Source organism: Myotis daubentonii, chromosome 3 (genome assembly GCF_963259705.1).
Source record: "Myotis daubentonii chromosome 3, mMyoDau2.1, whole genome shotgun sequence".
NCBI lineage: Eukaryota > Metazoa > Chordata > Mammalia > Chiroptera > Vespertilionidae > Myotis > Myotis daubentonii.
The window spans coordinates 56,707,914-56,722,729 of NC_081842.1; the positions used below are offsets into that span (position 1 = coordinate 56,707,914).

Below are 14,816 nucleotides of genomic sequence, written 5' to 3' on the forward strand. Positions count from 1 at the left end.
GAGGTTTGAAGTCAAACAGGAATTGAATTATGACTGTCATTTACTAGAGGGAGCACTTGCTTCTTTAAGCCTCAGACTCCTTACTTATAAAACAGGCGATCACACAGGATTGCTGCTAGGATTAAACAGGGTTGTGTAAGCAAAGTTTCTAGTACATTGTAGGTGCTTAGTAAACAAGGAGAGAAATGAGTCAGAAGGAATATAATCTGACATGCTTGGGAAAGTTGTCTTTGATTTTACTGCATTGGGTTTCTGGCCTTGTTCCTCCTTCCTTTTTCTCCACCTGCTTCCTGCAGTTTTAAGTCTTTTCATAATTTTGCTCTTCTACCCTCTACCCCATTTTGTTTTACTTTCAATGCTTCCTTTGCCACCCTCTGGCTATTTGGTGCCCCAGAGGGAGTCCAGCAGTAATATTTGGCCACGTGTGGTCTCATTCTCCTTCCTGTTGTAGATTGAAGTGTGTCCCCCTCAAATTTCATATGTTAAAATACCAACTCTCAGTACCTCAAAATGTGACCTTATTTAGAAATAGTCATTGCAGATGTAATTAGTTAAGATGAGGTTAATAATGGAATAGGGTGGGCCCCTATTCCAAAGTGACTGGCGTCCTTAAAAAATGGGGAAATCTGGACACATGCATATATTCAGGGAGAACACCATGTGAACATCATGTATGTCCATTCCAACCTCTGCAGGTGGTCTACAAGGCCAGGAAATATGCCTGGAACAGAGCCTTCCCTCTTAGCCCTTAGAAGGAATCAACCCTGTCAACACCCTGATTTCAGACTTCTAGCCTCCAGAACTGTGAGACAATACATTTATATTGTTTAAAGCACCCAATTTGTCATACTTTGGTACAGCAGCCCAGACAAACTAAAACATTCCCCAGATGAAACTCAAGCTCTGACTTCGCTTTAGTGTCTTCAGTTCCAAGGGACCTGTGGTCCTACTTCATTTTTATAAATCAACTACCTAGGCCTTCTTAATCTTGGGAAACACTATTTTTCCCCAGCATTACCCAAAAGGAATCTGTCAAAATAGTCTTCACAAAGCCCTTGAAAGACCTCTGGATATATGTAGCTGTGCAAGACCAAAATAAAGAGCAGAGTCATCAGGCAATGCTTTGTGAGGTGGACATGATCCACTGTCTCCACTAGCCAATGCCCTGTAGTTCTTGGTTAGCGTGACATACGGGTGGAAGCATCATGTGTGTCCATTCCAACCTCTGCAGGTAGTCATGAGGATACATGGAGCTGTCCAAAGGGACAGGTGACGGTGAAAGCCAAGCACAGTCACGAGGAGCCTGCTGTTGGGTGGAAGCTCCCCCCAAACATACTCTTTCTTCCGGGCAGACTTCCGCTTCTCTTCATTGACTTCGTGGTTGGCGTCCCGCAGCTTGACCTCACGATCCGAAAGGCTCGCTGGGATGATGTCCAGCTCCAGGTCCTTGTTATCCTGCACAGAGAGAGCACAGAGGTCACCTCGGAGATGTTTTGGGAAAGCAACTAAACAGGGCTGGGGAGGGCGGTAGAGGTGAAAAACAGAGAGAGAGATAATGGAGAAGGATGAGGAGAGCAGGAATCCCACACACTGTCGCCCACAAGCACTCTTCTTCATGCGGTCATTTTTTTTTTCAAATAAGAAAGATTTCAAATGTTCAGGTCAAATGTTCAGCGCTAATGTCCACAGCAAGAAAAAAAACAATGAATACATTTGATAGTGTCATATTTCTCTAGGGACTTTGGTCCTGATTAAATCTAAACACACACACAAAATGAGTCCAAGATTGATTACTATACATTAAAATGTATGTGAAGCAGAAACACATAAAGACATAAGAAAACTTTCATTTGTCAAGGGAAAATAATAAAAGCAAATATTTTTATTTAAACAAGCAACTTCCCTTGGAAACAGAAAACAATTACTGATTTTTCTAATTGCCTCTCCCTGCTTATTTCAACCAATGTTTGGTATTTATACAGAACGGAAACTGCTAGGAAAAAAATCTCACAGGTTAGACATTAATTCTCCCAATTTTAGTGATCTGACCACTTTACTCTCTAGTCTGCTCTGCTGCAGAGCATGAGCCCATTTAAAGATTTAAGAATTAGCCCTAGCTGGTTAGGCTCAGTGGATAGAGCATTGGCCTGTGGACCAAAGGGTCCCAGGTTCAATTCTGGTCAAGGGCACATACTTGGTTGCAGGCTCCTCCCCGGCCTGGGACCTGGTCAGAGCTTGTACAGGAGGCAACCAATCGATGTGTTTTTCTCACATCAATGTTTCTCTCTGTCTTTCCCTCTCTCTTTCACTCTCCCTAAAAAACAAACAAACAAACAAACAAACAAAACAAAGGAAAAATATCCTCAGGTGAGTATAAACAAAAAATAAATAAATAAAGATTTAAGAATTAGAAATCCTAGGACTGAACTGCCAGCCTGTGTGTAGTTCTTAACTCCCAGGTCACTGACCCCTATGATGAAGAAGAGATTAAAAGTCAGTCTTCCCTTGCTTCATAGCAGATAGGATCTCCTTTCAGTTGAAATGTCAAATGGCCTTGGCACAAACTACACCCCTTATTCTTGAAAGAGCACTATTGTACATACTGGGGACTCTAATCATTTGCTGATTAACGTAATTGGGTAGAAGATGATAGTCCTCAAAGTCAACAGTAAGCTCTACACACAGAAAGACTCTGTTCTGTAGCCACAGGCCCCAACCCCAGCCAGCCAATTTTGCAATATATATACTACTAATCATGAGAGGCTAGAGACCAATGGCTGGATGGCTCAGTGAGATCCATCCCCCAAGGGGAAACCACACCAGGCAAGTGCTGAAGGGGTCCGCGCTCAGAGAGGCGGCTCTGGAGACCTGCTTCCTTCCACGGCAATGGCAGCAGCGGCGCTGAGGGAGATGGGAAAGGAGGCGTCCCAGCCGGGCAGCCCACACCTACCTCTGTGTTGACGCCCAGGGCTTTCTCCAGGGAGTACTGGTACTTCCCCATCCGCAAGGAGAAGTCTCGGTAGTGCTTGTCCACCGTGGTCACCCACTTCCTGATCTCTGTGGCATGGATGTGGCCCTTCTCCACAAAGCTGTCGGCCAGCTGGATCAGAAGCTTCACCTTCTCCTTCGTTTGCTGCCCCAGAGGAGGGTTTAAGTTACCAGATGACGGACTCCCATGGCCCTCACCCCACCCGCTTCCTTCCTCCTCACAGCAGCCACAGACACCTCACGGACAGACTGCCTGGGTTTACACCTCAGCTCTGGCACTGACTAGCTGGGAGGTCTTGAACAAATGACTTAAACCCTCTGTGCCTCAGCTCCTTCATCTGCAAAATGGGAATCATAACACTGTGAGGCTGCTGTGAGCATGACATGAGTTGGCGATGCAGAACACTTAGAACAGTGCCCGAAGCAGTGCTCACAGCAGGAACTCAGTAAACCTTAGTGATAATCATTGTAATTATTGATGTAAGAATCTCTTCGATTAATATAGGGCTTTCTCAGTTTACAGGGGATGCTAATGCCACATCTGGGAGGTAGGTGGAGGGAGGAAGTGCAAGGCTCTTTGAAGCAACAGATGGAAATGAAAACACTGAGGCTGAGAGGCTCAGGGCTTGTCCAAGTTCCTACCGCCTGTGAGTGACACAGCCTGTGTGCCGCTGCCCCGCAGTCGCTAGTCCTCCCCTCCACTGTACTGGCCTGAAGTGGGCTTTCTAAGCGCCAGGGGAGGGAGCACATGCCAGGATCTAAAGAAATCCAAGCAGCAGATTAAAGGGTAAACACCGTCCCTCTCACCACCAGGCTCTGTCTCCAGTTTCCACAGAGGAAGAGAGAAAAGCATTAATGAAGCTGGAATCCATTACAGGGCTGAGGAAGGTGGAGCTCTGATGTGTATTGTGTTAACTTCATTTCTAGCAAGTGTTTGCTCAGCACCAATTCTGTCTACACGACTGTGCAGAGGGCTGTGGGGGGGAGTCCAGGGGGTTAAACAAAAGAAGAAAAAAGAAGCTCATTTCCCCGAAACAGTCTATATCTCTCGAGGGGACAAGATTTTCCCAGAGAGTAGTTACATGACTCAGGGCATCATGTAATTGAATGTCAAAACAAGAAGTATGTATAGTTACACTGCAGGAATTTTAAACCAGGAAAAACAGCAACAGTGGGCTGGCATGGGCAGAAAAGGTCTCAGATGGGGGCCTTCTTGCCGGGTAAGACATAGAAATGAAAGGGATGTTCAACAAGTAAACACTTGCTCATCTTTTATCATGTACTTGAGTTTTGAAACTCTAAAATCGATCAGGGAAGCCTAGCAGATTTTAAAGGAAAGGAAACAATGTTTAAATAATACTCTGAGAAGTACAATGATCTTCTGGACGGGAGGGCGTAGGCCCAAGGTTCGGGTCATGCTGCAATCTAGATAACTGAGGGAGATAGGCAGAAAATCGCTGGGGGAAGAGCAGACAAGATAGAGGAGCCTAAGTCGCCCCCCCCACTGCCTTTCCAGGCTCATCACAGACCCTCCCAGGTCACCGACCGTCCCAAGAAGTGCCTAAGAGGCTGGCAGGGAGGACTTGGCTTGCCAGCAACTCGCTCAGCACATCTGAGCCTCTCTTGCCTCAGGGACAGTGGGCTGCACCCAGGACTGGGAGACACGGAGCCAGGAGAGCTTTGGTATGAAGGAAAGAAAGTGGGTATGAGGAGAGGAGAAGCAGCTCCTTAGCCATGGACAGGCTAAGAATAGCAGCACTGGGAATGGGGTAAGAAAAGATACCTGGCATCCTAAGGACTTCCACCTTATTGCATTTAGGATCCCCCGCAACCCCCTGAAAACAATTTACTTAAAACAGAGATTATTTTTTACAACTATAAATCAAGAAATCCGCCTTTGTGTAAAGTTCGGGAAATTCATATTTATTCTCTGCTCTTGGTAAGGAGATGTCAGCATGAGATGGGGTTTTATAGAAAGCGGGTGGCAGCAGCCCTACTAGGGGAAACTTTATCTTGAAACATAAAAACTGTGATTCAGAGTCAACAAAAAGAAAGACTTGTGACCAAAGGTATTCCAGGGATGTGTGGAATCTGGGAGAGCAAATAATGGACAATAAAATGAGCAGTATTGACAAACCCTCCCCCCACGTGACCTCACCTACACCTGTGACTGTCTCTACCCTCTCCATGGCCCCTCACTTGCAACAAGTCCAACCTCACATGCCCACTCCCCCTGCTGTGATGAGTGGCTCCTATTTCTCCCTGCTTTTAACCCAATAGCCCTTGTGTGTGTGTGTGTGTGTGTGTGTGTGCGTGTGCGCGCGTGCACACACACAGAGTCTGAGCAGGTGATGCCCTTCCCAAGGTTCCCCCAGCAGCACATATATGCTTCTACTTCAGCATGTGTCACACTGAATCATGTATATGTCTCTTTCATTAGTCCACGAACTTCTAAAAGATAAGTGCTGTATCTTATTCACTCATCTCCAATGTCTAGAAAATAGTAGGCACAGCATAAATGTTGAATAAATGAATGAGCAAATGACTAAGTCTTGTGTTTAGAGGTGTGTAAAGCCAAAGCAGTAAGATTGAGGGTGTATATTGAGAAGAATTAGATGATAAATTTGGCCCATGAAGCGGATAACTGAGAGCAGTCTGAGATAATTTCTTATACATGGGTGACTCTAGTGCAACCTGCCATATGCCTGGCCACAGCATGAGGTCAAAGGTTATAACTTGCCCTGCAAGGGCAGCCCATCAATATGCAGCGAGTTACTTCTGATCTGTCCTGTCCTAAAATCTCTGTCTACACGGGGACAGTGGCAATATTCTGGGTCAATGGAGGTGGTTTCTCTGGGAGCGTGAAGTGCAGAGGCAGAGGACTGGGTAGGTAGCTGCAGAGTAGAATGAAAATGCAGACAGCAGAGAGGAGAAAGGAAGGGAAGCTGAATGGTGGCGATATATCCCGATGCCCTGAGATGAGATGACCAGATAGTGTGGCTGCTGGAACTGACTCAGTCTCGGGTGACATTTCAGCTTTCATCTCCACAGGTGAGACCAGGCCATGTTTCTTGTTTTTCTCATAAGGAGGAGTCAGTCAGCATTTTCTGGGCTCTTGGAGGTCCAGCAACATAGTTTCTATCTCATAATGTGACCCAGTTTGAAACTCAGATCTTGCCACCAACAGAGAGTAACTCATATGGACTGGTACAGTGAGGATCAGGCTGCAGAGGTTCTCGAATATTAGGTTCAGAAGTACCTACATGATCTTGTGGACAAAAAGGAACCTTTGGGGGAATATAATTCATTTGGGCCCAGAAATTTGGAACTGACATCTCACTTATATTGGGCTTGATATGTCCCCTAATGTATGTTCTGCCATTTCCATTTTGAATAATATGTTATCTACTAAAAAAACAGGTAAATAAAGGAAAGCAGTTCTTTTCTTCTTCTCTTTCTTTCTTTCTTTTTCTTCTTTCTTTTCCTTTCTTGCTTCCTTTGGCCATCATCCCCCAATCAGTGAGCCTTATACTGAATACAGTATTTCAAAAGCCCTTTTTGTGTCTTTAGCACATTTCATAAATCTTTAAGATTTAGTCTTTTTGGTATTTTTCTTATAATTTCAGTATAATCTACCAATTTGCCTTTCATTGTCAATATTATTTTTATTGATTGATTGATACATTTTTTTGTTGATAAGAAACTATTGAGCTCCCTGTGTGGGTAAATAGTTCTCTTGAGGCCGAAACCGGTTTGGCTCAGTGGATGGAGCGTCGGCCTGCTGACTGAGGGGTCCCGGGTTCGATTCCGGTCGGGGGCATGTGCCTGGGTTGCGGGCATATCCCCGGTGGGAGATGTGCAGGAGGCAGCTGATCGATGTTTCTCTCTCATCGATGTTTCTAGCTCTCTGTCTCTCTCCCTTCCTCTCTGTAAAAAAATCAATAAAATACATTTAAAAAAAAATAGTTCTCTTGAGCTATATTCTTCATATTCATTTCTTAGAGGAGAGCGTGTCATTAAATACAAACAACTAAACCTTTCAAAAATATTCACTCGTGAGCAATATTTATTTCTCTTTGTAGTCTCAGAAACAGAATTATACCCATCTTTTCTCTGAATAGTTTTGATTCCATTTTTCTTATTCTAAGTGCCTGTCTGACATGCCCAGTGTTCCCCTTCCTAACAATCTGAATTCCAACATGTAATTTAGTTCTGCTAAGACTCCTGTAATTTTCCTTATCTCTTCATTCTCTTTTGTTAATAAGAATGAAGTCCAGTTTATCTCATAGCTTCTTTTACTTTCAGAGATAAAATTGCCAGTTTAAAAAGTTAAGCATAAAAATAAATAAATAAATACCCCCCCCCCCCCAAATAGAAAGTTAAGCAGAGAGTCACCCTATGACCTAGTCATTCCACTCCCAGGTATATGCCTATGAGATCTGAAAACACATGTTCACACCAAATCTTGTACACAAATGTTCCCAGCAGTATTATTCATAGTAGCCCAAAAGTGTAAACAACCCAAATATCTATCAACTGATGAATGCCCAAAGCATGAAACCCGAGTAACAATGTGAGCAGAAGAGAGGAGAAAGAGGTGAAGGAAGATGGATTAAATTGACTAAATGCTTCTCTGCATTTGCACTTCGGTTACGCACAGATTCTGATCCTCAGACGTTCTGCGATCCATCCCATGTACTGCTGCGACCCATCCTACATGAGTAGGAACCAGGGGAGCTAATACTGTCTGGCTTGCTAACAGTTCATTACTGACACTGTTTGGAGAGGGGCAGACAGATGCAAAGTGGGTAATTCCAAAGCCATGTTCATTTGGATTTGAAAAGGGTACTGTGCGCCTGCCACCTCCCTCGTGCTGCTTGTTCTAGCTGGTACTGAAATAAGTCTCTTACCTGAACTGACAGCTTTTCCCATTGGCTGAAAAGGGGAGGACTCAGAAAGTGGGTGGCCACTTCTGAAACGTCAGCTCAGGAATGAGACTAAGGGCCTAATTATGCCACAGCAAACTAGAGGAACATTCGCCGCGTGTCAGAGGGATCTCTGGGTAGGATGGGCCTCCATATATCCACCTTGACTCCCACAAAATCAGCTCTCACCCTGGGAAGAGCATCTGCCGTGTGCGGGAGTGATGCCCAGAAAGGTTTGCAGGGCAGGGAGCCCAGAGTGAGGGAGAGGAGGCTACAAGGAGGAGACTCAAATCAGTTTTCATTCAAACCCAAGGGTCCTCAGATCAAATCCCGGCTGTGAAAACAGATGAAAATGAGATTTCCTCCTATTGTACATTCCCTGCCTCGTTGTAAATGGGAGTGTGAGGGGTGTGGTATGTGCACTAGTGCAGGATTGGGTCCCCAGAGACTCCCGTCTGGCTCATTTTCAGGTCTGAGGCCAGACAGAAGTACAGTTGACCCTTGAACAACATGGGTGTAAACAGGCAATAAATTCACCCATAGCCATTGGCCCTTCCCAGAAGGTGGAGTTTCCAAGCCATTCAAGTGTCAAGAACATGTGGCTAGGTGCGATGCTCACACATGCAATGTGCATTTCACAGGAATACATCCCTTTGCCTTATGTGGCCTGAAAGAACACAGCAGAGCCCAGACCTGGGGCATGAAGAGGGGGTACTTGGAAGCCCCGGGCACAGCAGCTGACTTCTGCATACAAACGCTCTATCCAGCAGCCGCCATTCTTTGGGTATTCGGGTTTCAAAGGACATAATCCTACCGATGCTTCCTCCCTTGCCACTGTGGCGAAGCATTCTGTGCAAGAGCCTGCTCTCCCTTCCGCCACGTGAAATTGGTCAGACTGGGAAGTGCTGGGTAGATCTGGGGAAGGCCCAGGGTGCTTCCTACCTTGGCAGGCCCCCTGAATTCCCCATATTCCTTCAGCAGTTCCTGAGTCTCCTCTGGGGTCTCTCCGGTGGAGGTATGAGTTGAGAGGTAAAATTCACCTGTTTCTTGGATCCAGTCCAGCGCCTGTGGGAGGAAACGACCCATCCAGTCCCCCAAAAGCCAGGGGTCAGTAGGAAAACATGCCATGCTACTGTGAAGGCTGTGGTCTGGGACAGCGTGATGGACCCAGGAAATTCCGACATGATTCAAGCAGTACACAGCTTGAAAGCTGATTTATGAATGAGCCCTCCCCTGGAAGACTTGGAACATCCCCCTGACAAAGAGAGTCCCTTGTCCATTAGACTGACCCAGTATCATCGTGAATTAGGGGTGATCTTCCTCCAGAACCTCCTCCCCACTCAGCCTTTCCCTTTCCTCTCCTCATCCCCGCCTCCCACTGCCCTTTCCTGGATGTCCCAGGAGCTGGTCGTCTTGGCCTCTGTGTAGTGCCTGGAGCTGAGGTAAAGCCGGGGAACGCTCTGCACATACCTGCTTGGCACTGCGCTCAAACACCACGTATTGCTGGCACTGGTCTAACCGCCGCTTCTTCAAGGTCCAGAAGTGTAGGACGCGGTTCTCCCTCTGCAGGAGCTCGCTCAGGATGGCTGCAGAGAGGAGACCACGCCGGTCACGGGGAGGCCCTGACAACTCTGACTGGCTGCTTCCCCCCTACGTCCCAAGTGCCAGATACTGTGACCTTCAAGCCTCCCCACAGGACCAATCCAGGCATCAGAAGCAAGGGAACAAAAGTATGGTCCAGAGAGGATTTCCCAGAGGGAGGGAGGGTGGGGTGAGAGCCTGTTGATGAGGTTCCTCAACTAATGAGGGAAGAGTATGTCCTGAGGGTGACCTGAAAGTGACCCTGATTCTTTGACACCAAGGCTAGTCCTTGATGGTAAGAGACCATAGGAAGTGTCAGTCCCTAAGTAACAGCTAATTCATGGACCCTACACGAGTGAATGGACTTGACAGAATCCCAGCTTTTCTAGGCTGGGGGAGAGGGAGCCGTGGCTCAGGGCTGATGGCACTGCATGGCTAACCTGAGGCATGGGCCACACCCCTGCCCTGCACATGAGCCGTGCACATAGCATGTGAACAGCAGAGCCTCAACTCTAAAACTTCTAAATAACCATGTGGGAACCATGTCCACATGGAATCATACCTCTAGGACCAAACTTCCACGTCGTTTTGGATTCCATCATGAGAAACGCTGAGGGCAGGTCTCATGTTACCTCTAACGATGTTCAGCATGGGGATGTGAACAAGGCGTACAGCCCCACAGAGGGACAGGAAGGTGTTTGCCCAAGTCATTTCCCAGCCTGCTCTGTTGTTTCAGGGGCATTTGGCTACCTGAATAGATTTTCTAAGTGTTTAATAGTATGTCCAATGCTTGAAGCAATCAAATTTATTTTGCATTTTGTTTGCCTCCTGCTTGCTGCTAACTATATTAGATGCCAATAAAATATACAATAGGACTACTTAGAAAAATTAATATTTATTAAGCCCTCACTGTATTTTCACGGTACCTCATGATGTAGGAGTTCCCTCAGGATGGCTGCATCTCCATTCTATGATGAAGAACCTGAGGTTCAGAGAGTGTAGGTGACACCCAGGGTCATGCAGATGGAAAGGGTGGAGCTATTTACTTCAGACCCTGAGTGCTTAGCCACCTGGTCTCCAGGCTCCTGGGGCTGCCCAGCACAGTTCACTGTGCTCTGCAAAGGGCACGGCCCAAGTCGCAGTGCTCAGACTCCAAGGCCTCTGCTGGTTTTGTGAACTTTGAATGCTCCCTGGAAGTCTGGTCTTCTAAGGACAGAATCTGTCCCTCCTCCCTTAGGCTGAGAGCCTTCACAGGCCCCTCTCCCCTTATCTATACCTATCATGTAACTTTTTAGTTTCTCCCCGAAGAGACAATGTGTATTTTCTCACCCCGACCTCAGGGTCAGCCATGTGGCTTGCTTTGGCAAATGGGTTGTTAAGATACCACTCAGCAGGGGCTGGAAATGTGCTGTGCACTGACCCTGCCTCTCCTCTCTGCCATCGACACCATAAGAAGTGCTCCTGGGTAACTGCTGCCCCTCCCCCGAGGCCCCAGAATTAACACACGTGGAGCAGCCAGAACCTGACCTGCAGGGAAGGAGCCGCACCAGCCACACTTGCAGCTCAAGCAGGACTGCCCCACCGAGCCCAGCCAAGATAGCTGACCCCAGCCAACATGCAGTCACCTGAGCAGTCAATGCCCACAACTGTGTACCACCGAATTGTTATGCAGCAATAACTGCTCCTGCACAAAACCTTAAGTGGCACTGCTTTGGGTGCAGGCAGCCCGTGGAAGGGAAATGGATACAGGGGTGAGTGTAGTCCCTGCTCGGCCGGAAGCTTCAATTGGCCAGTGAGTGAGAACCTGTGTTTTCTTCAGTCCTTCTGTCTCCTACTCAGAGCTTTGCTCATAGCAGCCCACTCTGTGGCAGCTGACAGAAACAACCCAGATCAGGCAAAACCCCCGGAGGGTTTCAGGACTCATTTTAGCCCTTTCTTAAAGGCTTTCCTGTGGGCAACAAGCGGCCCTCACCCCCACAAAGTTGCATCGACCCAGTTCTCTCTGGGTGCCTGCCACTCTCAGCACCAAGGCACAGGGGGAGTGTCTGTGCTCAGCAGGTCTCCCCCAGCTGCCACCTGCACTTGGAAGTCTGAACATCCACTCTGCGCTATGCCGGAAGCAGAGGGTGACATCACGCCAGCCACCCGCAGGGCTGCTCCACCACAAACAGTAGCACACCTGGAAAAGGAACCCGCTCGCCTCTTCTCCGTAGAGGACTTTGATTCCTAAAATTAATTCTCCCCATTGGCCTCTGATCTCCTCGCCTCTGAGCTCTCTGAGAAGGGCTCTTCCTAGAGCAGATCAGCCTCTCTCCCCTGGCAACTCCGCAGTCTCCAAGCTGCCCGCTCCCTCACCCCAGGTCAAATTTGGTTCATTCCCTAGCCGCAGTCTCCAGGGTTGTATTTCTCTGCTATGTCAAGACCACATTTGTTAAATTCTATACCTACTTAAAGGCAAATTTCTATCTGGTCCAGAATAGGCAATTCCATCAATGATAATTTAAGCTTAATGTGGTCAGCGAATAGCTAGTTTTTAAAGGTTACTGACTTTTTCATACAATTATAAATGTTATAAATTCAGAGAGATGTTAAGGATTATCTAGACCAGAGCTTCTCTAAATTCCATGTGCACACCAATCACCTGGCTGGGGTGGAATGGGGAGCTCTTGCTAGAATTCAGGTTGCCTCGTTCGATCCAGGCGGGGCCTGAGATTCCGTGTCAGCTCCTACAGCTCCCAAGTGATGTTGATGCTCCTGTTCTGGGACCACATTTTAAAGAAGGAAACTGGAGTTTTAAAAACTTCAGCAATGAAGCCGGGATTAGAACTTGTCTCACTCCCAGGCTGCAAGATGCCCTAGCCTTGCACTGCTCGATATGCTAGCCATAGGCGGCTACTTCCATTTCAGTTGATTAATATTCCACAGAAGTAAAAATTCAGTTCCTCAGTTGCACTAGGCACATTGTAAGTGCCCCACAGCCATATGCAGCATGTGGCTTCTAGATTGGGCAGCACAGGTACAGGCCATTTTTGTTATTTCAGAAAATTCTATTAGATAGAGCTGCTCTAACCTCTAAGATAAATAAATGAAAAAGCTTTGGTGAAAGTGTATCTTGGTTTTTCCATTCTAAATCTTGATGCCTGTCTAACACATTCCCCATGAATCATCACAGTCCATGCCATCCCGCATCTAACTTTTTCTTATCCAAGGAGAAAACCCAGGAAATCTGAGGTTGCATGAAGACCAAGGGCACAGCCTCTGGTCCGTGCTGCTGAGGTGGCTGGTGGCCGGCAGGTGTCACACTGACCTTTCACTTGTTGCTCGGGTCCCCGAGTGTGGCTGGCGGCACTGGGCATGCTGACGTTGTTCCTGTGGATGTACTTGAGAAACACCTCCGCATTCCGCCGTGCCAGGGTGCAGGCCTGAGGGAGACAAGTGGGAAGCGCCCGCACATAAGTCCTGGTCCAGCAGGTGCGTGGGACCCAAGACCCCGGAGAAGGGCTTGTGAAGCTAGGGGCGAGCAGAGCCCTGCAGCCACTCCGGCTCATGGACACCCCAGTCCCAGTGAGAGAGGCCCCACCCTCTCATGAAGTAAAGAACTGCTTCCCACGCCCCTCCCCTCTCCACCCCAGATAAAAGTCAGAAATCAGCCATCCCCGGCCGAGTGTAAGTTGAGTCAGTATTACTTTCCCTCTCAAGCTTGTTTTCCTCTGCCCCCAGAAGGCCTCGTACATGAGCACTGGTGAAAGTCACTAACATTAGTTGAATTTAGACTTGAGAAAGCAAATTTGGGAAACAAACCTATTGACCATGCATCTCAAGTCTAAATGGGTATTACCCACATTTAAAATTTTATTTGTCTATCAAATCAACCCTCACCTCAGTAACACTAATAAACTTCTCTACCTAAAGGAATAAGAGCTGTTATACTGGCCATGTAAGACCCACACTAACAGGGGTGGCAGAGAGGACAGGTGTGTCCCAGGCTGTTGTACCCCTAGAGGAGACAGAGGCCCTAAAAGTGCAGGAATCATGAAGCAAGTCAAGGCTAGACTCTAGGTCCACTGACAGTGTTTCTAGTTTCTCTCAAGACCACAGATGTTATGAATTTTTTAAAAAGCAGTGTTTTTTTTCCTGGTTGTAGAAGTAATACATGGTAGTCCACTAATTTTAATCCACAGTTTTCAGAATTAAATGATCTTTATACAAAACTGTACAATTTAAAAACCTTTGTACAGTTAGCATCTTATTCTACAAATTATATAATATAAAATATTCTAAATGCTGCATTAGCAACAATGGCTTCTGAGAGCTCTGGTCAAAGACTGCTGGTGGGTCCGTCCAGAGGCCCACGAATTTAACAGCTGGAGGGTGATCCAAAGCCAAGAAATCCCAAATAGCTAACTAATGCACACAGATGGAGAGCTCCATGTCCCGTCCACTGGGTACACACCTCCCACAGCAGCAGGCACTTTCTCAACTACAGGTGTAGGCACGTCGAAAACATCTAACCAGAACAGGGTTTTTTTTTGTTTTGTTTTTCCTTCTTAAAAAGAAGCACTTAATTTTATGAAGAACTATCTTTATATCTCTATTTAAAATTTTTCATATGCTCTACTTAAGTTGTTTTGTTTTAAATTGTGTTTTATAACAGGGAAGACTTTTAAAATCATCTTAAGCCCAGTATAGAAGAATTTCTACTGAATCTCATTAGTAAGAGCTGGTCACTAGGGGTTCTGATTGAATGCAGGTGCAGACACCAACTAGATGAGAGGAGGGACAGGGGAGGCCATCTTTAAAAAAAAGAATAAAAATAAAACTCAAAGAGGTGGTCCAGTAGAGAAAACTCCTAATAATAAAAAAAAGACAGTTAATTACAGAATTGTAGAAAATCAGTGGCAATATGTCAGGGTATAAAAATTCTCTTTTGTACTTTCAGAAACCTGAGAGGAAGCAGAACATGAAAGCAAGACATCTGAGAGTAAATGGAGCCTTGAGATAAGTTTTAGCGCAGAAGACCCGTCGGAGAGGAGAGAAGATCAAGGCCGGAGGGAAGAGGGCTGGGAGGACTCCCACACACTGAGAGCCTGCTCAGAGCAGCCGGGGCCTCTCCCTGGGAAGCTAGAGCTCTATTAGGAACAAAGGGACAAAACGAGGTATTTCTCTCCTCATGCAGCAGACTACGCAGTGTTACAGTGATCAATAATTGATAACTTTTAAATTGATAAATAAATAAGATGTCTATATTTCTTTTAATTCTTGCCCTAAATATTGTATTATTTACAAAAGATTTACAAAGGATTTACATTGTACTATTGTTTA

General features: G+C 46.4%; 1 protein-coding gene across 19 annotated transcripts in view; it reads right to left on the reverse strand.

The window, feature by feature from the left end:
* KALRN (kalirin RhoGEF kinase) overlaps positions 1-14,816 on the reverse strand; it is a 646,808-nt gene that overhangs the window by 234,044 nt on the left and 397,948 nt on the right. For all 19 annotated transcript variants that reach the window (XM_059687615.1, XM_059687614.1, XM_059687613.1 and 16 more), the window contains exons 19-23: positions 12,802-12,916; positions 9,384-9,499; positions 8,856-8,978; positions 2,951-3,133; positions 1,337-1,455 (exon numbers count right to left, since the gene is read on the reverse strand). In XM_059687615.1, coding sequence (XP_059543598.1) covers positions 1,337-1,455; positions 2,951-3,133; positions 8,856-8,978; positions 9,384-9,499; positions 12,802-12,916 — 656 coding nt within the window. The remainder of the gene's footprint in view (positions 1-1,336; positions 1,456-2,950; positions 3,134-8,855; positions 8,979-9,383; positions 9,500-12,801; positions 12,917-14,816) is intronic.